The sequence below is a fragment of the Dipteris shenzhenensis genome, chromosome 27 (genome assembly GCF_047967505.1).
Source record: "Dipteris shenzhenensis isolate YYH24624 ecotype China chromosome 27, Dip_SZ_1.0, whole genome shotgun sequence".
Classification (NCBI taxonomy): Eukaryota; Viridiplantae; Streptophyta; class Polypodiopsida; order Gleicheniales; family Dipteridaceae; genus Dipteris; species Dipteris shenzhenensis.
In genome coordinates this window covers 45,859,247-45,884,030 of record NC_141622.1, presented here as the reverse complement: position 1 = coordinate 45,884,030, position 24,784 = coordinate 45,859,247, and the positions used below count along the sequence as shown (strand labels likewise).

General features: G+C 44.0%; 1 protein-coding gene across 1 annotated transcript in view; it reads right to left on the bottom strand.

Moving 5' to 3' along the window:
- Nucleotides 1-24,784, bottom strand: part of LOC147884384 (exocyst complex component SEC3A-like) — a 163,918-nt gene that overhangs the window by 122,114 nt on the left and 17,020 nt on the right. Inside the window, exons 7-8 of the mRNA XM_087398216.1 lie at nucleotides 12,243-12,360; nucleotides 11,945-12,049 (exon numbers count right to left, since the gene is read on the bottom strand). Coding sequence (XP_087254342.1) covers nucleotides 11,945-12,049; nucleotides 12,243-12,360 — 223 coding nt within the window. The remainder of the gene's footprint in view (nucleotides 1-11,944; nucleotides 12,050-12,242; nucleotides 12,361-24,784) is intronic.

The window sequence follows — 24,784 nt, the reverse complement described above, 5'->3', positions numbered from 1 at the left end:
CCTTGCATTTCGAGTTGCTCTAGGGTTGCTGCTGCAGAATCACCTTCAACAGAGCAGGTTTCAGGGCTGTTCCTAGCCTCTATTCCATCTAGAATTGCCGATTCTTGGCCTGGTGATCTGCTGGTGCATTTTGGTCCACCCATACCTCTACTACAGTCCCTTGGAATAGCTTGGAGCTGGTTAGCAGAAGCGCTTCACAAATTTTGAGCTATGTCATTGCATTTGGCACCCCTCTTGGTAAAATGCCCATTGAGGCTAGGGACACTGATGACACCATGGGTGGGTTTCAGCTGCATGGTATGAGACATGTAGTCTTACCTAGAAGTCTCTGTGGAGCAGGTTCTGTCACCACAATGTAAATATCCTAAGTCAAAGTACAGTTGACTATTTATTTGATCATAATTAAAGGGTTTTATATGTGTTAATTACGGTCAAAGAGTTATTTTAATGGTCAAAGTATTGACTATGGTCAAAGATACTTGACTCCAGTCAAGTAAATCTGGCTGCGGTCAGAGAGTGTTGACTTCGGTCAACAAGACTTGGCATGCGCCAAGAGGGTTAACCCCGGTTAACCAAAATGTGCCAACTCCGGTTAGAGAGACTTGGCTATAATTAAGGCGCCTTGACCCTTGGTCAAAGCTCTTTAATTATAATCAAGAGTGTTGACTCCGGTCAACCAGAGAAAATATATATATTTATTTGTATATATATATATTTGTTTAGATGTGCACATGTGTTCAGTGGGGACGCCCACCGTGACTAGGATTAGTCCACAGTGTGTTATTTGCATGCAAAGCGCTAACAATTAATGGGTACCATGGTGGTGCGCTTTAATTAATTGTTGCAGGTACTAGCAAGGACTATTTTTCCTAAGCGAAATGGGAGCCTGACAAGCATCTAGGAAGCGGTTCGTGTGACCGAGAGCTTTGAAGACTCCAAAATGGCCCTTAGTGGCTTGTAATAGGATTTAGTCTAGATTTTAGACAAGTGGCATGTTGCCAATTTGAATGGGGCTTGAAGCTCTTGTAAAAGAGGGATTTTTCACGTTTTGAGCGAGAGACTTACGAGACAGCTTTAAGCTGAACTTCTGTATTGAATTTCTGAAATGAATAAAGACCTTCGGGGGGGTCCAGCCCGACAATTTGTCCTGGGCCCTAGTGCATCTCCAGAGAGAGGGAGTGAGGGAGAGTTTTTGAGAACATAAATCCTGTTCTATAGCTATCTTTCACAGTCGGTCTGGTTTTATTGGTATCAGAGCCGAATTTTCATCGCTCTTTTTAGAGCGTGACGATCCAAGAGCAGGAGGGGTAGCGTTATCACGTGTGAATGCACTGGTGGCAACGCTCTTGTTTTCTGCGTGGGGTTATCTGTGTAACCCAAATCAAAGACAAGGTGACCCTGCACCGAACGAACCATCGACTACTCCATGAATAGTTTGGCCAGCCGATAATGGTTTGGCATCGCAAGACGGAGAAGCATCGGTGCTTGTCATTTTCGGTTTCTTGGACTTCTGTTGCACGGGCTGTGTGCAGGACACCCAAAGCAGATATCTCGGTCGGGAGGAGGATCGTATTGGCTTTATGCGGGCGATCTTTTCCTTCTTGTGTGTTCGTCGTTATTTGGAAAGCCATCAAAAGAGCGCTTTGCCTTTTTCTCCTGCCTGCAGCAAGTTTATGCACTCCAGTGAGACAAAGGACGAGTGTTTGGAAGACGTCGCCGGACGGGGAAGGCTGATGGACCTTCATTCAGACACGCAGAAGGCGTCGGCGCGATGCGCGACACTGACCACCAGCCAAGGTCTGGAAACCTTAGGCTGATGTGGTTTTGTATGACATGGCAGACACGTGTACTGCGCTGACGTGGCGCCTAGCCAAGTGGCAGATGATGTGGCATCCAGCTCAGAGCTGATGTGGCACACTGACACGTGGCAGCCAGGCTGGCAGACCTGTGGTTAGTGTGACCTTGTTCAAGCTAACTGCAGTTAGCTGACCCTGGTTAGGGATCTGGTCAGAGGACAGCCTAACCAGACTGGACTAGTGCAGTTAACCAGTTTGGTTCAGTTAGTGGCCAAGTTACAGACATCTAACCAGACCAGAACAGGACTGATCTGGTTAATGTAACCAGTAGTTACCCATCTGGTCACTGTTCAAAAAAAAAAAAAAAAAAAGAGAGTTACAGAGACAGTTTTTGCCATCAATACCCACCTATCTGGTAATCATTTTACTGTCAGAGAATCAGCAGAAAACAGAGAAAATCAGAGTTTTGCAGAAATAAAAGAGATGCATGCCTTTGTGCACAGAGAAGGGGAAACAGATGCCTTTTGAAGCCATCTGCAGCAGCCAGAAAAGGGGAATATAAATTGTTGATGCTTTGGAAATTGTGTGGGTATATGCCTTGAACTGACAGCCAGTACTGGCATAGATTATAAATGCAAAACACCTCTTGTTGAGGTACCTTTTTTGTTGGAAAAGCAAAGATAGTATGCATCAGTTACCCGCACTGTGTGAGAAATCTGCAGATCTCAGAATATGGATCAATCACCTATCCAGTGGGATTCACAAGATAGGGATGTACATCCAGGACAGAGAAATGTGCCGCAAACTCAACAAGAATTTGAACAGATGGTATGCACTCGTATACAAGAGCTGGAAAATCTAAAAAGGGATCCCAGGGCTCAGCATTTGTTTCCAGCAGAAGCTATGCCTAATCCAGTATATGACGTGCCAATGCCAGAGGCACACTCTCGTGTACAGCCTGACAGAGAGAGATCTCATAGATCTCATAAGAGACGGTCCCATAGAAAAAAGAGATCGAGGCATCATCACCGATCTCCTAGTCCATCACCGTCTACCTCGAGTTCGACTTCTGTGTCTTCTTCTTCCTTATCAGATAAACCATCCAGGAAAAGAAGGAAACACGAGAAGTCTGGGAAGAGAAAGTCTTCCAAAGCGACCAGGGAATTTAAAGAGGGAGGAAAATCTGTTAAGTTTATGACCTACAATGGACAGTATGGTCATACAGACAAAGCATTGCAGTTTATCAGACAGTTTGATGCTGCATTCGGTACTGAGAAATTTTCAGAATCCTCCAAGTTAAGAATGGTCAGTCTACACCTAACAGCAACGGCTAGTGCATGGTGGAGTGCACTGACCACAGATGGGTCAGCCCCAAGGAAGTGGAAGGGCTTCAAGAAAGCCTTCTACCAGCAGTTCATGCCTAAACAGTTTAGAGACCATGTTCTTCAAGATTGGGACAGCTTGCACATGGATGCAGGAGATACAGTGGATGGGTACAACCAAAAGTTTTGGGATGCTTATTTGCAGGTTGCACCGTTCAAAAAGATCTCCAAAGGCACCCAGATGAGGAAGTACAGAGCAGGTCTCACTCCAAGAATTCAGGCAGTAGTGAATGCTTTGGGGGCAAAGAATATTCAAGATCTTATGCATTCAGCTTCAATAGTGAGTCTTGTGCCGCTACAAGATCCATCTACAGTGCCATCCTTGCATGCAGGACGTGCTGATAAAAAGAAAACTGATTTTCTAAAATCAGAAAAGAAAGAGTCCCCTAAGGCTGAAAAGAAAGGGTTTCAGCCTCAGAAGCCGAGGGGTACTCAGTTCTCAAAGACTTATAAGGGCAAATCTCTATTCACCCCTGAACAGATAGCGGAATTCCGTAGAGATGGGAAATGCTTCAGGTGCGGTAAAGAGGGGCATGTGGCTGCCCAGTGCCCAGAAAAGCCTTCAACATCAAAGGGAAAAGAGGCAGAGAAGCCACGAGGACCGCAAAAGCCAATGGCAGGGGGAATTCCTGATATACTGGGTCATGCTTTGAACCCAGAAGAACGAGAATTGCTGCTATCATGGGGCAAAGTTAGAGACCAGCAAGCGCTAATTCTATTTGATCCAGGGGCTACTGATAATTTCATATCAGAGGATTTAGCCCTGAGGCTGGGAATAAAGACGGAAGAGTTAGGCAGGGCTTTGGATGCCGATCAAATGTTTTGTGGAAATCCTGTGCCAGTTACTCCCTTGATAGGGAAGCTCCGTCTACATGTTCAGAGTTATGTGGATCAGGAAGACTTTTTCATTTCTCCACTGAAACATTATGATGTAGTTTTGGGGATGCCTTGGTTTCACCGCAAGGCAGTGAAGTTGACTCTTCCTGAAAGAGTGCTGGATTTTGTGCATAGGGGGAAAAATCAGCGTCTAATTGCCAGGAATAAAGGGGACACTATCCCCATTGTATCTGATGTTTCATGCAGTAAAGCAATAAAGTCTGCAATTTCTGCGTACATGGTTTTTGTAAAAGAAAAAGAGAATGATATGCATGCCGAAATGAATGATGCAGACAAAAATAAGTTCCAGTTTCTTGTAAACTTTAAAGATTGCTTTTCTGATGTTTTGCCAGGGGAGTTACCCCCAGAGAGACCAGAAGATCATCAGATAGAGTTAATGCCTGGTAGTGAGCCACCAAACAGACCCCCTTATAGAGTCAGTGCGACTCAGAGAGAGGAGATTATGGCTCAGGTACAGGACTTGCTGTCCAAAGGGTTGATTCAGCCCAGCTCGTCTCCTTTTTGTTCCCCTATACTGCTAGTACAGAAGAAAGATGGTTCATTCCGTATGTGCGTCGATTATCGCGCACTGAACAAAATGACCATCAAGAATAGATTCCCTATTCCGCGTATTGATGATGTCCTGGATCAGTTAAATGGAGCTTCAGTTTTCAGCAGGATAGACTTAAAGAGTGGCTACCACCAAGTGAGGATACAGCCTCAGGATGTGCATAAGACAGCATTCCGCACAACATTCGGGTTGTATGAATATTTAGTGATGCCTTTTGGGTTGACAAATGCTCCAGCTACATTCAATAGAATGATGGATCGCATCTTCCGGAAGTACAGGCATTTTACCGGTACTTTCTTTGATGATATCTTAGTTTTTTCTAAGACAGAGGAAGAGCACAGAGAACATCTTGCTATAGTGTTTCAAGAGCTGAGAAATCATCAGCTCTATGCAAACAGCAAGAAAAGTGAATTCTTCCTGGAAGAAATCCACTATCTGGGGCATATAATATCCAAGAATGGGATACAAATGGATCCAGCGAAGATCCGTGCCATTCAGGAATGGCCAGAGCTGAAAACTGTGCATGAAGTTCAAAGCTTTTTAGGCTTATGTTCTTACTACAGAAGGTTTATCAGACATTTTGCTGATATCGCAGCTCCATTACATGACCTCACTAAGAAAAATGTAGCCTTCACATGGGGATTATCACAGAAGAAAGCATTCAATACACTCAAGGAAAAGTTGACTACAGAGCCTATTCTGGTAGTTCCGGATCTGTATCAGTCTTTTGATGTGGATTGCGATGCTTGTGGAGAATGTGTTGGGGCTGCATTGCATCAGAATGGTCATGTAGTAGCCTATGAAAGCAGACGACTTCAGGATGCGGAAAGATATTTAGGAATCTATGAGAAAGAGTTATTGGCTGTAATTCATGCCATCCATACATGGAAACATTATCTTTTGGGTGCAGATTTTACTGTCAAAACAGATCACCAAAGTCTGAAATACTTTTTGACTCAGACCAAGCTTTCAGAGAAGCATATGAAATGGGCAAACATGCTGTCAATGTATCATTTTCAGATTGTCCATACTCCAGGAATTCGGAACAGAGTGGCAGATGCCTTGTCCCGAAGACCCCAGGTCAATAATGTAACTATTGCTTATCATCAGGACCTGGAAGGCATGAGGGAACAATATGCTCATGACTCTGATTTTGGTGAAATTTTACAGCAGATGCAAGAAGGGCAACCCACCAGTCACTATTCCATGAAAGATGGGTATTTAATGAAAGATGATTGCCTATGCATCACCCAGGAGATGAGGAAAAAGATTTTGGGGGAATGCCATGCACCTCCCTATGCTGGACATAGAGGAATTACAGCAACAACTCTAGCCCTGGAGAGATATTTCTCTTGGCCAGGAATGCGGAAAGATATACATCAGTTTGTTACGGAATGCCTTACGTGTCAGAAAGTGAAGTATGATAGACGGAAGGCACCTGGCCTACTTATGCCTCTTCCCGTGCCTCAGGCACCATGGGAAAGTATTACAATGGACTTTATTTTTGATTTGCCGAGATCAAAGTCAGGGAATGATGGGATCTGGACTATCATAGACAGATTCAGCAAGCAAGCTCATTTCCTTCCGGTTCGCAAAACCATAAAAGCAGATCATATGGCTAAGCTGTTCATGGCACAAATCTTTAAACATCATGGTATGCCTAAGTCCATTGTTAGTGATCGAGATCCCAGAATGACCAGTCTATTCTGGAGAGCTTTATTTGATAACATGGGGACGAATCTGAATTTTTCTTCTTCTTTCCATCCCCAGACAGATGGTCAAAGTGAAGTAGCAAATTCTACCATTTTGGATATGCTGAAATGCTACGTGGGTGACCAAAGTTCAGACTGGGAAAAGTACCTACCATTAGTAGAGTTTGCTTACAATAATACAGTACATAGCTCTACAGGGAAAGCCCCTTTTGAAGTCATATATGGGAAGGTGATTTTGCCACCTATATTGAGGACTAAAGATGAAATATTTGCAGCTGATCAGTTTGTAAGAGACCTCCAGACAGCTTACAGCCAAGTCCGGACAGCAATTGAAAGGTCTCAAGAGAAACATAAAAGGGCTGCAGATAAACATAGGAGACAGCTAGATCTCAAGGAAGGGGACTGGGTACTTTTGAGGTTTGAAAAATCTAGGCTCCGCAAGTTTAAAGGCAAACAGAAAGTGTATGCAAAGTTATCTCCCAGATACTATGGCCCTTTCAGGGTTACAGAGAGAATAAATGAGGTTGCATACAGATTAGCATTGCCAGAGCATTGGAGGATTCACAATGCATTCCATGTGAGTCTTCTAAAGAAATTTCAGGGACCAGAGCCTACAGAACCAGTATCAGAAGATCCACCAGAAGTGGATGAGCTGGAGGAAGTCCTTCAGCCAGAGCAAATTGTGTACCATATTGTACGTAAAGGCCCTCAGGGTAAGGAATTATACAGGTATCTTGTAAAATTCAAGAATTATACCGCATTAGATGCCAAGTGGATGGACGAAGACATGTTATCCGATCATCCACAGCTTTTGGATGTTTACAAGGAAGCTTTTCAGTTGAGGTCAACTGAATAGAAGCCGAGGGGATGTCACCACAATGTAAATATCCTAAGTCAAAGTACAGTTGACTATTTATTTGATCATAATTAAAGGGTTTTATATGTGTTAATTACGGTCAAAGAGTTATTTTAATGGTCAAAGTATTGACTATGGTCAAAGATACTTGACTCCAGTCAAGTAAATCTGACTGCGGTCAGAGAGTGTTGACTTCGGTCAACAAGACTTGGCATGCGCCAAGAGGGTTAACCCCAATTAACCAAAATGTGCCAACTCCGGTTGGAGAGACTTGGCTATAATTAAGGCGCCTTGACCCTTGGTCAAAGCTCTTTAATTATAATCAAGAGTGTTGACTCCGGTCAACCAGAGAAAATATATATATTTATTTGTATATATATATATTTGTTTAGATGTGCACATGTGTTCAGTGGGGACGCCCACCATGACTAGGATTAGTCCACAGTGTGTTATTTGCATGCAAAGCGCTAACAATTAATGGGTACCATGGTGGTGCGCTTTAATTAATTGTTGCAGGTACTAGCAAGGACTATTTTTCCTAAGCGAAATGGGAGCCTGACAAGCATCTAGGAAGCGGTTCGTGTGACCGAGAGCTTTGAAGACTCCAGAATGGCCCTTAGTGGCTTGTAATAGGATTTAGTTTAGATTTTAGACAAGTGGCATGTTGCCAATTTGAATGGGGCTTGAAGCTCTTGTAAAAGAGGGATTTTTCACGTTTTGAGCGAGAGACTTACGAGACAGCTTTAAGCTGAACTTCTGTATTGAATTTCTGAAATGAATAAAGACCTTCGGGGGGGTCCAGCCCGACAATTTGTCCTGGGCCCTAGTGCATCTCCAGAGAGAGGGAGTGAGGGAGAGTTTTTGAGAACATAAATCCTGTTCTATAGCTATCTTTCACAGTCGGTCTGGTTTTAGGTTCCATTAGTTTTGTGAAAGAAACAGGTGTCAATATGCCTCAAACAGTACTTTTGAATAAAATCTGGCATGGAATCACATTGGTCACTTGATGGCCAAGGTTTATGTGTTGGCTCTTGAGATACACATCGGTGAGCATGCTGAGAACATGGGCATACAAGCAAATAGGGCAAGCAGGTTTCAGACATGATCGATCCATACAATCACACTTTCACTCTTAGAGCCCTCATAGAGGAAACCTGGCACCAGAAACAAAGCATCTACTGCTGCTTTGTGGAGTTTCGGAAGGCCTTCAATTCAATACCCACAACTCACCTCATAGCACGACTCTGAGCTTGGAGTATTGCACACAATGTTATATGGCCAGTCATTGCATGAGAGTTGCACACAAAAAGCCCACCACACAAGGGTTGTCACAGGAGGTAAGCAGAACCATTGGGGTCAAGGAAGGGTGCCCCCTCTCCCCCACCCTCTTTGGCTTTAACATTAATGAGCTGGCCTCTTTTGTAATTACATTAGGGAGTCGAGGATCGAATATGGCATAGGCTGTCATACTTATCATGCTATACGAAGATGATGAAGATCAACTTGGCTAAAGCCAATGTTATGATCTTCAAAACTATGACACTCAGTTTCAATGAGGTTTTCACAATCGTGAATGAGCCAGTTTGGGATAGTCAGATACTACATATACATGGGATGCATTTTCACATGTCAAGCTTTCCATGAAACCGGTAATAAAAGCCTGCTTGACAAGAGGGCATGCTCAATTGTCGAGATTGGAGAGAGAAAGTTTCCAGGCACACTTCCAACACGTGAAACACAAATCACTCCTCTTTGGTTCCCTAGCTCGACCAACAGCCCTATATGCGGGTGTTGTTTGGGCAATAGACCTAGGATGAGTTGACTACTTTGGAGAGACCACAGTCCTAATGCTATCTCGTAAGTTGTGTGGTATGAATACACCCTTAGGGCAGTTTTCTCTCCAATTAGGAGGGTTTCCCCCTTAACGCATTAGTTTCCTTAATAGAGGATATATACCTCATTTTGGCTATTCATTGTAACACAACTCTTGAATTCACAATACCATCAACGAAAGGTGCTCTCCTCTCATCCCCAACCCTAGCAATATGATCCAAGGGAGTAGATGTACTCCACAGGACATTATCCTAGCAAAGTTTATAGTCAAACCCCTCCATATGGATGCCTCATTGCACATCATTACCGACCGATTTTGACAGTTTGGCAAGATAGATGCAAGTCAGCAAAGACTACCATGAAGGGCCCTCTCATCAACTATGCAACTTGCTGCTGCTGACGGGGACAAGCAGGGCTGATACACACAATTCCACAAATAACTCAGACTGCACGGCATGTCTATCGACTATTTACCACCATATCAATACTCACTAGACACCCCTTCTTGCGTTTGACACAACAAGAGACTTGTCAGATCATTCAAGACGACTAATTTGGTGTTGGGAGAACCTATGGAAACAAATCACAAAGCTGAATGTCCCCAAACACTTGAGGCTACATTCAAACCAAAGAAAAGGTACTAGCTGAATTAGCAAGAACTTGGTTGAGGATTGAATTTAGATGATAAGATCAAAAGTTAGTGATGAACTATGGATTTAGTTCATCAAATCACCCTTTTGGGTTAGGGTCAAAAACAGTAGTAAGTAGACCTCAGGTCCTAGGTAGCCCACACATGATGTCACATCATGGTCAGTGGTTAAGGACTTTTTAGGGGCCAGTGGTTAAGGACTTTTTAGGGGCCACATGATGTGGCAAACCTACATATGCATCAACCATGGATGAAGGGGATGGAAATACACTGGTTTATCTCATGAGTCTTTGGCACTCATGTAAAGAACCAGACTTACGAGAATGCAAATGGGTGCAATGCATGTAGAATTTTGATGTTGATTGGGCCCTCCAATGGGGAAGAGCACCCTCACGAGAGTACTTCTTTCTGCTTGACCTATATGCAAGGGGAGGGGAACGAGGGGGGAGGGGGGTTTGAGAGAGAAAGAGGGATTGCGCATCCATGCAGGTGGTAGAGAGAATGATACATGAGATTGCAATGAAGGGGGGATACCCCTTCATTAATGTCCCTTGCGGTCACTCAAGGTCCATCTTCCCATTTAGACCTACCCTTAGCATATGACCCATGCAGCTACCCTTTAATGCACTCTAATGCACCCTTCCCTTTGCTATTACCGCTACACCGCTTGATCGATCATAAACAAAAACATATACTGCACCATCCATTTTGGCACCTAGGTAATGTTCTATGACTATTAATTTACTAAATAATCATTTCTCTTGTCTTGACTTGTCAAACAGGCATTGCACTCACTATGTACACTCTACGGCAGTTAATCATACGCAAGTATTGCATCTAGTGCATGTGTTTGACGAATTTGATTGGGCATTCTATGTCTCTGCCACATAGGATGCGGCTGAAGCCCCGGCTTCTGTGACAAGGCACCTCCCTCCCTCCTCCTCATGCTAGGGTTTGCTATGCCTTGGGTTTGTTGGGCATTTTGCAGTAGTTGCTGCATTTTCAGTTGCAGTAATTGCTGCATTTTCAGCGTTGACATTTTCCAGTGCAGCAATTCATTGTGCATGTGTGCATCTATCCTACCTATGCATCTCTGTGGACAGCACTTCAGTCTAGAAGGCCCCAATTGTGTTTTCTTCCAAATATGCAATGACATGGGGTTAAATAATGATCAATCTCCCCCAAAAGTCAAGTTACATTAAAGAGCAAGACTGTTGGGGTTGAAGAAGGAGGTGCTCTCTGTTGGTCCCTCTCATTGATGTTATAAATGAGTGCATATAAATGCACAATGGGGCAAGAATCGTGATTACTTCTTAGTCCTCTTTGAAAAGATGAGTCAAACCTCTAGAGTCATCAGGACATCACTAGAGACAATTTCCGTTTCTCATGTATGCAAGTGAATGGTGCAAGGCAGATGTCATAAAATCGAGGGGAATGAGCTGTCCCCATGGATGTAGAAATCCGCTTGCGATCTTGCAGATGAAACTTTTCCACCAAGCCCTTGGCATACTTTCTTCAGCTCACTAAAATGTGATCATTTTGCTGTCATACTTATATGCCCAAAAACAGAGCAAATGCCTTAAAATATGTCATCTAAACGGCCTGCAAAGTACAGCCTTGAGCTGCTCAATGAGTGCATGACAAGATCATCTACATATAGAATGATAATGGATGATCATTGATGATGTCATAAGCTTAGCATAAGGTGCAGAATATGCCAATGGACGGGCTCCCCCTCAAAACTTTGGAAGCCGACTCCAAGAAACGAAAAACAGTAGAGAGCAAGGCTCTGCAATCACAGTGGATGGTCTTATATCCTGACATGCTCATTGCTTCTCCTCATATAATAGGTTCAGCTACTAAGGATTGACCTAAAGTGCAAAGGTGCAGCATTTGATATCTAAGCACACAGAGAACACATACTAGCATGCATTTATCTGTGTTCAACTATGAGCTCAACCCTTTAATTAAGGCTTGCATTCAAGAATCCAAGCGATACATGCAGGTTTGTACTTAACACATTAGCATTAACAGTTATTATTCCTTATAATGCAAACCATATGAGACAAAATCCTCTCTTCTTAGAAGCACATAGCTAACCTTGTTCCTTCAACAACCCTAAAAACATCATACTGCACTCCTAAAAAGAAAAGTCTGTTTGTGTATGCCACTACCAGAATAGGCTTTACAACTCTTAATTGGAGTGTCGAATGTCAACCCAAGAACATAGCACTTAAGTTCAATATACTGTGCAAGGACATCTACTCACCGATTCAATATCTTCGCGCATGTGCCGAAGCTTCACATTAAAGATGCGAAGCCATTCATCCAAGTCATCGACACTATACACAGCCACATCCAGTTGGTGCAAGACCTGAAAGAAATCATGCCCTCAAAATTCAGCATCTCTTTGCAACAATTGTGTGCAACCAAGTAAGAAAAACACAAATTTAAGATATTCATTACCTCATCCACAAGAGGCTCACTCTCTAATATGACATGAACATTTGTGTGAAACAATTGTGTGCAACCAAGTAAGAAAAACACAAATTCAAGACATTCATTACCTCCTCCACAAGAGGCTCACTCTCTAATATGGCATGAACATTCGCAGCTTCTAAGGCCAGAAGTTCACGCTTCAACCTTTCAGAAAATGCTTCAGCCTCATCAATGCCCATTACATAGCTGTCAATGGTGTCAGAAATTTAGAAAAGTTCAGAGTAACTTATTGACTAAATAATAAGAACACAACTTGACCCGTGTACATTTCTCGCACTACAGTTACAAAAGATAGAAGTATGCAGATATTAAGGACGTCACATGCTATTTTCATATACAAAATCATCTAGAGCTAGGTAGCATCTGTGAATCCATCAAGCTCTCAAATTCCAAGAAAAGGAATAAACCATACAACAGCCGCCACTATCCACCGTGCAATAAACTCAGAAACAGCTTTACCACCCTCATAAGATGTTCAAGCGAATTCAGCTTTCCAGCCAGTTCGTGGATGCAAAGCTAGAACACATTTCACATCATAACCATTGCTTTAATTTTTAAGAAGTGATTCCTGTAAGAAAATAATACAACGTCTGTGCTCAACAGATAACAGGTTCTCGTACGCAAGAGAGAAAACCAGATAGTATGGAGAATCAAAAATTTGATTACTATAGAACTGATACAATAGATGGCGCTGCCTCCCAACCGTGCGCTCCTGTGAAAGAAGCTTTGATGGCGTGCTGGAAACAGTAGAAGACAGAGGCTGGATGCTAAGGAATCAGGGTTGCTGTAGCCAGTGATGAAATGGGCTTCATGGACTTGCTCTTATATAGCCACCAGTCGTAGTCGGTTAGGCTCAATTGGGTGACCGACCCAGTTCGCCCAAAATGGTCGACTGGGGGTCGGTCCCGAATTAGGCCACCGACCATACGATAGAACCGGTGCGCAAAAAAGAGCAACTAACCTACGGTAATTGTTCGGCCCAGAGCCATCCGGGATCATCTGAGGCTCCAAACGGGCCCCGCAACCCGAGAGTGGGCTGCCTCGAGAAATGCTCCATCTACCCTCAGTGCGGTCAGTCAAGGGATGCCTTCCCGCACTTGCATGTAGCCTAGTTGGCGGTGTGCCAACTCTATCTGAAGCCGTCCAGCCATCAGGCCACACATGGCTCCCATCTGGTGTCCAAACCAGGACCTACCGGATAACCGAGCTACTCAAATGCCTTCTCCTCATATGGGGGACTTACAAGTAGAGTTAGCTGGTTCCCGCGTAGTTACACGAGAGTGGAGCATTGATATCTAACAATTCCAACTAAACATGAAGAACATGCCTCAACCCAGGAAACTCAGAATGACAATCAAAGCCTGCTCCAAGCTAACCCTCTGGAAGCCTCTATGGAGATTTAGAAATTTGGTCTCAGTCCTGATAGCTCTGATGGATTTTTAACAGTTCAAAGTTTAACATTCCTGCATCAACAGTTAGGAACAGTGAAAATAGAAAACATTTACTCAGATTACAGCAAATTGGTGAGCCTTTTATTCCATTATTGGCTGGTACAGATGGCACAAACAGGTATGAGCTCAAGTATGGCTTCCATACTCAATTTGGCTTATGACAGTACAGAGAAGCAGTTTTATGTTTTAAGTGGGTCATCCAAACCCTAGGATTGTTTTGACTAGCTTGTTTACTCCAGAGATGAGCACACTTCTCCTATAAAATAAAACCTCAAAAAAGAACTCGCATCCACAAAAGTTCACAATGCCTAGCTGTCCTGAAAACTCCTTGGGACTTAGCATATCGTCCCTCTATTCTCTCAATAGGAACATACTTGGAAGGAATCAAAAGAATTTCCCAATTGCTGCATGTAAGGGTTTCAGGTATCTAATCAAAGAATTGTTTTATGAACGTTTCTAGCTTCCCTGACATGCTCTTGAAATGAACAAAAGAAGTATGATAAGTTTGACCTTCATAAAGCATACTACTACTTTAAATGCTGTAAATGACATGGATTACTTATGTGTGAGGAATAGACTAAGAGGGTGAGAACATTGAAGATGTTTAACCCTAAGAAATCTTTCTCTGTTAAGAATCCTTGCACAAACTGTGTACTAATCAACAAGATTTGAGTTTAGAACCTCTGATAGAACCTTCTCCAAAGCATCAAGCTTTCTTTTCCCCTCACCATGAAATAGACTTCTGTTAAGTATGAAAGAAACACCAAAAGAGCAAAGCACCCAAGGCCGAAATACATCATGCAAACCCTTTTTTTTTTTTTGCAAAAAGAGACTTCTATTAAGTATTAAAGAAAACCGTTAGAGCAAGCTCCATACGCGATACACCATGCAATGCATGAAAAGCTCAAGAGCCAAAAAGAAAAGATTGGGGCTGATAGTGCCATCTCAATGCAAACCCATAGTCATTCTCCACAAGAGCGCAACACTCTCAAAATTGGGAATATGCCAAGGCCTTCTGAGCCAAGAAGTAGATCCACATGAATCTGCTGAAATCGTCAACCAGTAGCACGAAGTACAATGCAGCCCCAAGGCTGGGGATTGTCATGGTCCCAAAGAGATCCGTATATACCATCTCAAGGGGTTTAGAAGCCCACCTGTTAGCCTGCTTCAAAAAGCCCTCGTGATGTTGCTTCCCTCATAAACATGAACTGCAGTGCCCGTGCTTGCTGCCCACATCCGGTACCCAATAACCATCTGCTCTGGAGCAGCTCGCTGTCAACTGTGGGCAATTGAAAGCTTATTCAAATTTGAGCTTGGACAAAGTCAAACAGCTTGGTTGTCGGTCAGCATATTGTCAGGGAGAGGAGTTTGGTCATCTATGCAACTCGTTGCCTAGGGAGACGAAAGATGCTGATAAGCACAAGTATCCAGATGATCCCGATCGTAAGGCATGTCTACCCACCTACCACAGTACCAGTACTTACTAGACGCCCCTTTCTTGGACCCAATTGTACCCAGTACAGCAAGAGATCCATCGGTCCATTCGCACCTATGGCATGTCTACATCCATAGGACTTGACATTTCCCCCACACCCACACACAACCAAGATTGCCTTCTACAAAAGTATTTCCTTCATCTGGATGACGATGGCTTTATCCAAGCACGAGGATACTTATATACCCACCTCTCATGTAGTACTCATCACAGTGGGCCAGCTTAAGACACCATCCGAGGGAGGCACCATTGACTTTAGCTTGGAGGATTTACAAACATGAGTTCAGTCATTGACTACCCAGACGAACAATGTATCGCACTCTTTGTACACGAGGTCACTTGACTCACGTTGAGGCTCATAAGACATACTACACCACACAGCCCCAGACAGCAGGAGATCGCAGTGTTCTTCACAGAAGGAGAAGAATAAGAGAATCTAAACAAGATTGCTTGTAGGCCTCAGTGTGAGCTTTCAATTGGAGTTCTAGATTGGCTTGAGCAGTAAGATCTGGCATTTTGAGCTTGGAAGGCTTCAATTTCAAGCTGTTGGGGACCTCTTCTTTAGCGTGTTGTGCCCGCAACTTTACAAGGAAAGCATTGGCACGTTCCCTGCCTTGCGTGATCTTGTTGTACTCCTCTATGGACTTTTTACAAAAGTCTGTAAGTTGAGGTGGCATAAGAAGATCTGGGGAGGAGACATTATCGTGTGCTGGTGATTGAGAGCATCCTCTTTCATGTCGAGGGGGTCTACTATCCGATCGATCATCACGAGGACGTTTCCTTGCTAGCTTGACATCATAGCGACGATTGTCGATGGCAATAATCGCCGGCATGATAAAGTATAGAATTAAAAAAGCTGTGATGGAATGCTACAAAGACAACTTGATTAAAATAAACTGTTGGCCAGCTGCGGCAGCAAAACTGTAGCTGCGGCAGCAAAAAATGGAATTTCCGGGGACCGGTTACCTGCACTGAGGAGTGTACTTAAAAAGTGCAAAACCCAACGTGTGGTGCGCTTTCTGTGAACCATGAGTGCTTTTTTTAAGTGAGTGTACATTGTGAGAAAAGTGTTTTTGTGTGTTCAAAGTGCGAAGCAAATGCGAACGGGAAAGTGTAGCAACCAATTTGGGACTGTTTTGGCTGCGTGTATCTCTTGAATCTCTTGCCTGACAACTTCATCCACACCCTACGGAGGTACAAAATCAGCCTGTGGCTGACTCGGGGCATGTGGATCAGGAGGAGGTTGCTGTAAATTCTGATTTTCAACATGAACCTCAGCTCGGGAACCAAATGCTATAGGAACCATCCCCTCAAAAACATCATCTGAAGAAGCTGGAATAGTAAATTCAGCATGTGTATGTGCTGAATTCTCAGAAAATATAACACCTCTACTCACAAAAATCTTGCGAGAAGCAGGATTGTAGAGACGATAGCCTTTGCTTTGTGCACTGTACCCAACAAAATTGAATTTAAGTGCCTTATCTGACAACTTACATCAAAACTCCACAAGCACGTGGACATATGCAACACAACCAAAAACTCAGAAGTGATCCACTGAAAGCTTTCTCCCATGCCATGCCTCATAGGGAGTGATTGTCTTCAAAGCCTTTGTGGGAGCCCGATTCAAAACATAGTTTGCACACATGAGGCCTTCGAGCCAAAACCTGTGAGGCAACTTTTTACTGATAAGCATGCATCTATCCATCTCCATAAGATTGCGATTTTTGCACTCAGCTTTGCCATTTTGCTGAGGTGTAAGCCTCACTATAAGCTGATGCGTGATGCCTCTCCTTCAAAAATGCCTCAAACTCATGAGACATATACTCCCCCGCTCTATCTGTGTGAATTGCTTGCACCTTGAGTCCTGTCTCATTCTCAACCATAGCCACAAAGTGTTTGAAATGCATAAACACTTCTGATTTTGCCTTAAGACCATAGACCCAAGTGTAATTGGTGAAGTCATCTATGAATGTAACATGATAGAGATAACCACCAAAAGTAGGTGTCCTCGTGGGACCGCAGACATCACTGTGAATGAGCTGTAATTTACGTGTACCTCTCACTGCACCATCCTTCTTAAAAGGAAATCTATGCATCTTGCCAAGGATGCAATCCTCACATGCATGAGGAGGAGGTGACTCCAAAGGAGACAATGCATCAACCATAGCGTGCTTCTGAAGTGTCATTAAGTTGCCATAGCTCATGTGCCCATACCTGGCATGCCATAACTCCGCATTTTGCATTACAACAGTAGGAGTGCTCACTGAAAGTGCAAGATCGGATCTTTTCTCATATATAAAAAGGCCCCAATACAAAGTACCAGACAACATCAAAGCATAGTCATTCTCTTTGTCTCTGACTGTACACTTAGCATCATCGAATATAACCTGAAATCCTCCTCTATTGAGAGAGGACACTGAAAGCAAATTCTTCTTTAAACCTGACACATAAAGAACATCGGAAATTCTGAAATCTCTACCATCAATGGATGTAAGGATGGTGTCCCCCACTCCACACACTGAATAAGAAGAGTTATTTGCACAAGTCACCTTCTTTTTAGTAGGTGGTGGATGCAGAGCTGCAAAAAGGCTCTTCTTAGAGGTAATGTGCTTAGAAGCACCACTATCTAAGTATTCAGTGTCTCATTGACACCGAGAGAGCATGCATCCTTTAAAGGATCATAACTACAAGTCAAGAAAACATAAGGATCATCCTCAATAGTGGCTGTAGCATCTGAACTACCCACTGAAGAATCTGAAATGCAAGACAAAAAGGCATAGTGCTCTTTCACAAAGTTGGCTGTAACATCTCCCCCATCATGTGCATGAGGAGCTGATGCATTTGACACAACCATACCTGAATCCCTTTTCTTTTCTTTAGCTATGCACAAAGGCAAGCATTTCGGCCACTATCTTGGAGCATAAGCACACGGCCAATAAGGCCCTTAACATCAGAGTACAGGGGGTCCCCACACAGACAACATGCCCATAAATGATGCAATTGCCTTTGTGACCACTACTTTGGGGGTCTTAGAGCATGCGATTGATCGGACTTGGCAAGTTGGGAGAGATCCCAATCGGGAGCAGCCAATTGTCATTCGATTCCGTGACACCTAGGCGAGACTAGCAACACTCCGACGTAGATCATCCCTAAGGGACTATCCAGAGATATCTATGGATGAGGACCTAACACCCGAACAGATTAAGGAGTGACGTGCCCTTTTTCAGCAGCGGAATGTGGCCCACAAGGAGGGGAATGTGGCCCGCAAGGAGGGGAAATGGGCTGTTGTTTGTGATGGTAGACTCTTGACCGGCCCTTGTCGGACACCTCCCCGCTCACCAATATAATGACCTGGCTTCTTGCAGTAGTGACAAATGCCCTTCTTTTTAGGCTTATCTGCATCACCCTTAACCTTATAGGAGGGCTGTCCTGAATCAGCTCATAGACCCATCGGTCTTCCAAAGACTTAAATAAACTTTCTTTCTTTCTGCTGATGTGCGGGCTGATTGGTGTGTTGCTTTTGCTGCCCCTTTCCCTTGGGCTTAAACTTAGAAAGCATGGCATGCTCGCCAGCCCGTGTTGCCATATTTCTTCGTGTCTGCTCTTCCTGCAACAAAAGTCCTATCAACTCCTGAAAAGAGAGAGGATTGCTGCCCCCCCTCAATGACAAATTCAGCTAGGGTGGAAACCAAGATAGGACTCAGGAAGAGAATTCAGAGTGGTGGTAATCATCTCTGAATCTAGAATAACTTCATCAATATTCAGCAACTGCTCCCTCAAATCCTGAAGCTTTGTGAGGTGAGTATTCATGGAATCTCCCTCATCCATATGCGTATGAGAAAGCACTCTCTTCAGGAAGGAAACTCTGACATCATTTCTTGCTGCAAACATACTCTCTAATATCTCCCAAGCTGCCTTTGAGGTCTTGCATGACCGAATGTGAAGAATAATGAACCTCTTGACAAAAAGAGAAATCACTGATAGGGCTTGTGCATCCCTAGAATCCCATCTTTTATGCTCTCCTATGGGAGCCACTGGAGTAGCAGCTCCAATTACTTGTGCTGCATTTGGACCTCTACCCCTGCCTCCAGCTGTAGGAGTGACAGGTGTAGCCACAGAATCTGGTCTTGCTTCATCTCCATTGACATAATCCCAAAGACGTATGCCAACCAAGATGTTGCAAACCATAAAACTCCACAAGGAGTAGTTGGTGCTATCCAACTTATCCTCCTGTATGAGGACTCCAAACACCTCATTGGGGTTGTTTTGAGCCATTTTTGCCAGATAAACTCAAAAACACAGCAAACTGAACAAGTAAAATTCCTTTCTGGGATGCAAAATGCACAATCAAAATCTGCCAAAGAAAATCTGCCCACAGTGACAAATATTGTCACAGCCCATCAAAGGCTCAAAATGCACCACAATGCTCTGCAAATGCCCAAAAATCTGCAAAGAAAATCTGCAAATATTGGCAAAAGTCTGCAAATTAACTCAGACTGGGTCCAAAACTGCCTCAAATGGCTTGTTCACTGCCAAATTGCACTCCAAACACAAAAGCCCCAAATTTCTGCAAGAAATTGCAACCAAAAGGGGAAAATTTGCCTGAAAGCCCCAAATGTTGCCAAAATTACACTTTGCCTGCGAAAGCCCCAAATTTCACTGCAAAATTGCAATGTAAAAGCAAAAGCCCCAAATTTCTTCAACACCTGCAAACTAACTACAATGTCTGCCCACGAATACAAAACACCCCAAAATTCTATAGCAATTTCTTCCTAGAATGGCATTTGATTCAAGTGCTCCAACAATCCTGCAAATAGATCCTGCAAAAAAATGGCGATAGTACACCTGTACGATCGCACGAGTGGCAGGAGTGTACGTAGATCAAGAATTACGCCTGCTGTACGGATGCTTGTACGGAATGGTTGACAGGAGCAATATTGTATGGACATCGGCAACGTATGAACGAGTGGCAGTTTTGAAATCCGTACAGCGTACGAACACTGTACGGCTACTTGTGCACACGTGCAATCGTGTACGAAAATGTTCCGTACGGTGTACGACTGGTGGCTTGCAAGTACGGTGTACGGTTCTATACCGCAGTACCGCGAGCTGATTGCAGACTTGTACGGCAGGTTGTATGGTCGGAACTCTACAGGAGTATGGCGAGCAGTACTGTGGACTAGTATAGGAGCTGAGCTATAGGGGGGAACTGCAGCAGTACAATGGAATCGTACGCCCTATACGGACGCTGAGCTCCGACAGGAGCTATACAGACCAAATGCGGGAGCAGCAGAACATGAGCTGAGGGCTATGAACTGGAGGCAAATGTGCAATAGGAACAAAAGCCAGAAGAACTTGCTCAAATACCAAATGTGAACAAAATGAGAGCAAGAAAGAAAGAAAGAAAGATATATTAACGTCCACGGGAGGCCTCACGGGCCTATGGGACAAAGTGCACAGAAAAGCGAACTCATACAAGCCTCAGTGGGCTGAAGCAAAGGGTATGCTAGGACCCTTGCTGAGTACTAATCTATGCTAACAGAATCATAATCATAATCATAATCATAGAAAAAAAAAGTCAACTACGGCTACAGAGTGGGTCATATCAATCGATTTATCCAGGCATTGAGACGAAACCGAAGCTACAGTGATGGCTCTCTAGTGGGCTGCAAAGATGTCTCGTATCATGTCTGTCGAGCTGTCTCGCGCTGCAATGGGGGACGCGATCTCCTCGCTCTCTGGACTCTCTGGGCTATGTCTAGAGTGACCCCTTGTCTCTGTCGGTCTCCCCTGAGGAAAGCTGTGATAGGTCGGACCTCAATAGAGCGTACTCTGGGGGTTCTCTGTCGCACATGTGGCCTCTGCGCCCCTATCTCAGCGGTACTGTGCCGGCTACTCATCCAAACTGCTCTCATATCGGCTAGCTCCTCTTCCTCCACTCCACTGTGTTTGGGGGCTGTGACTCAAATGTATAGAAGTCTGTGACGTGCCACTGTGCCCGGTCACCCTCTATGTCCTGTAGTGGTCTGACCATCCCCTGCTGTTCTCTGATCTGTAGTAGAAGCGTCTCCTTGTGTCGCTGCATCTCCATCAGATAAAGCCCGATACAAACTTGGTCATGGAAATGGATCAGTCGTGACAAAGGACCAAAGCCACTCCCCTCTAGGTAGAGATAGTGGTAGCGTCCCCGAATCTCGTAGTAGGCTGGGCAAACACAAAGAAAATGCTCCTCTATCTCAACCACCCCCAGCGTACATAGCGTGCTGACCCACTGCTCCCCCTGCCTTGATCCTTAGCTGATGGGACGAAACCCGCATCTGACCAATGGCAATCCTCACTGCATGGGAGACTCCTCTATCCTCGAGATATTGGGGTCTGATAATGAATCCCTCCTCTGATACTCTCAAGAAGTGGTCGCAATAAAATTGGGTCTTGGTGGGGAGATCCTGGTCCCCCCCCCAATCTGAAGACGAAAATACATCTTTCTTTCTTTCTTTTCTCTCTCTCCATCCATCACTTGAGCGCTCATCCATCACCTGAGCGCTCTCCATCATCCGATCGCTCATAGCTCTTTCTTTCTTTCTTTTCTCTCTCTCCATCCATCACCTGAGCGCTCATAGCTACCCCGTCCCACCTCTTGCACACTGTTCACCACCGATTGCATCAAACGCGCAGCTTTAAAGCTCCATAACGGCCGAGCAAAGGATCATGAGGGACTCGAAACTGAATACATCGCATATGAACTAAGTACTATAGCCCCGACCTTGGCGAAGCGTTTCAATGAAGCGGTTTGCACCGGTTTCCACACACCGGAAGCCTTAACACCATCACTCCCATTGACAAGGCAGGGGATCCCATGAACCTAAAAAACTACAGGACCATTATGAATGGGCATGTCATGTCTAAGATCTATGCATCGGTGCTCAACACACACGTTAGCCATTTTGTAGAGCTCCACGGACTCCAAGCAAATGGACAAGCAGGCTTCCGGGTCTAGATCATATCTTCAAACTCAGAGGTGTCATTAAGGAGGCTAGAGCACGGAGACAAAGGATATATTGCTGCTTTGTGGATTTTCACAAGGCTTTTGAAATAGTGCTGAGAGATCACCTCATCCAACACTTGCAAGATGTGGGGCACAGTCAAGAGATCATTTGGGCAATCATGGCACTCTATGAGAGGGTCTCCGGCAAGGATCGGATGGCTTTAGCACTTAGCCCTCATATGGCCTTGTAGGCTAGTTAGGACTTCAGTCAACCCTCAGGTTGACTTCATTGGTCAACTCTTTGGCTGACTTTGGAGCCTATATAGGCCACCACATGTACTTTCTGCATTATCCATTTGAAAGTACTTCGTTTTCCTCAACTGCTGTTTGCCTCCTTGGATTCCACTCACAGTTCCATTGCTCCTTGCACCTAACAGTGGTATCAGAGCGAATTGTCTGATTCTGGCACAGGCTAGCATTGCACTTGCTTCCCTCGCTCCCGATTTGGAAGTGTGCGCCATCCAGCAACCAGCTTCGACTTGCAGCTCTAGCCTATCATACTGCTCAGCTATATAAGTCCAACTTGCATCTGCATACAGATCTAAGTCAGCGTTGTACAAGACCAGCCTACAAGTCTACCGTACAGGTTTGCCGTACATTAGCGCCATACAGCAGTATATTTAAAACAGCACCATACTACACCTGCAAATCTACCGTACAACCCATGCGTAAGCTTGCAAAACGCACAATATGTTGTACATATCTTACATCTGCATAAATGATGTTTAGCTTTGGCAATCCGCCGCACAACGTCTGTATCATGCCTACATAGAGCAATTTGGTTATCTGCATCTCATCCATTCAATCACAGTACATGTCCATAAAGCCCGGCCAAGTGTATGGAATTCCCCCATACGCCTGTCAAATTTTGTTCGTATGACTGTCACATTCGACCATACAGCTCTCTTTTCTTCAGTACGACTATCAGAACTCCGCCATATAGCTGTCAGGTTTCTTCCATATGACTGTCGATTGGTCTACAACTATCAAATTTCTTACGCACGATTGTCAGAAACTACGCGGCCTTATTCTTATTCATCACTTTAGCAGCTCAAGGTGATTAGAGGTGTTGGTACGCTTGTACACATAGATAGTTTGAGAGTCTGAGGCAAGGTATGCTAGTTCAAAGTTAATGCCAATGTGAAAATATTCAAGAGTGAGGTTAAAGAGGCAATATATATATGAAATATAGTAGGTCCATGGATCATAAGTTCATATATCATAACAAAAGTTAATACAAGTAGTAGCTAACTAGGCTACAACCTGCTAGAGCCTAGAAATCAAGACCCTAAACTCTAAGCTAGGATCTACTCCAAGGTCTGCTGTCGCATCTCGTCACTATGATCAGCAGATGATGCATCCCCTAGATAGGAAGATGAAGACATATCATCTTCAAACCAGTCCTTGGCTTGCATTTAACCTGACTCCTCTGAGTCTGTAGTGTCTACATGTTGCCTCCATCTGCACATCAGTTGATCCATGGGCTGCTCCTACTCTATCTCCTGAGACTCATCTCTACCTCGACGCGTCAGAATCAAAACATATCCTATCGTCACAAGAAGTCGTAGGCATCATCGTTCTCTTCACTTCGTTGAACAATAGACATGTCAAGAGGTTTCACGTTAGCTCATCAAGACTCACTTGCTTTGGTCCTCCACTTAATGCTACTAGATCCATCTAAAGATCTATACTTCTCAAGGGGATGTAGGTTAGCATTTACATAATACCAACCTGTTGAGCTGCTCCATGCTCAACATGACAAAAACAAAAGTCAATTGTCAAGACTTAAGACTCAATATGTTAGACTTTAGAGTCTCAATTCAAGAAAACTTACTTCTTCTTCCTGTATATCTGCACAAATGCTCCATATCCTCTTAGCTGGAATAGAGGTGCAATCTTGTGAGAGATGAAGATCCCCAACGTTTGCCACAAAGAAAGAGTAAACACGCTGTTGTCTCTTTCCTTGGCAATTGCGTAGGAGAAATGGCCCACGTCATTGCGGACCTCTATGATGTCTTCTTAAATGCTATTGCAACACAAAAAGACAATATAAATTACAACCATGTCACATATAGCCACTCGCATACCAATGTCTGCATGCATAAATGACAACGGAGCTTAAATAATAATCTACAATCAATCACCTATCACCTCAACTATTCTGAACGGATGGTGCAACGACTTTCTTCACCATCTGCTTATAAACACCTGATCTTTCCATTTTGCGGGCTCCTTCAACAAGGGATGAAGCATATGTGCAACGATATGGATTGCCTTATGGAACCAATCCCACCTCTTCCTCCAAGTTCCTAAGATATCATCACTTCCTGAGCAATAGGAATTGGGATTCAGGAACTGACTTTTGAGTGTTAGAGAAGTTAGTAGTTACAGTTAGAGAACTTTCATGTGTCTCTATTTGAGGATAGGGCAAGAGCAATACTTTTTTGCCTTTTAAAGTTTCTGCTTGAACTCATACAAAAGACCCATTGTACAACCCTCATTATCTAATAGGCAAAGCGCAAAGTACAAGAGCTCTATGGACAACTGAATACAGAGGGCTTCTTGCCAAAAACCATTGTCGAAAGCAATTCCCTCGACATTTCACCCAGCAGGTAGCCT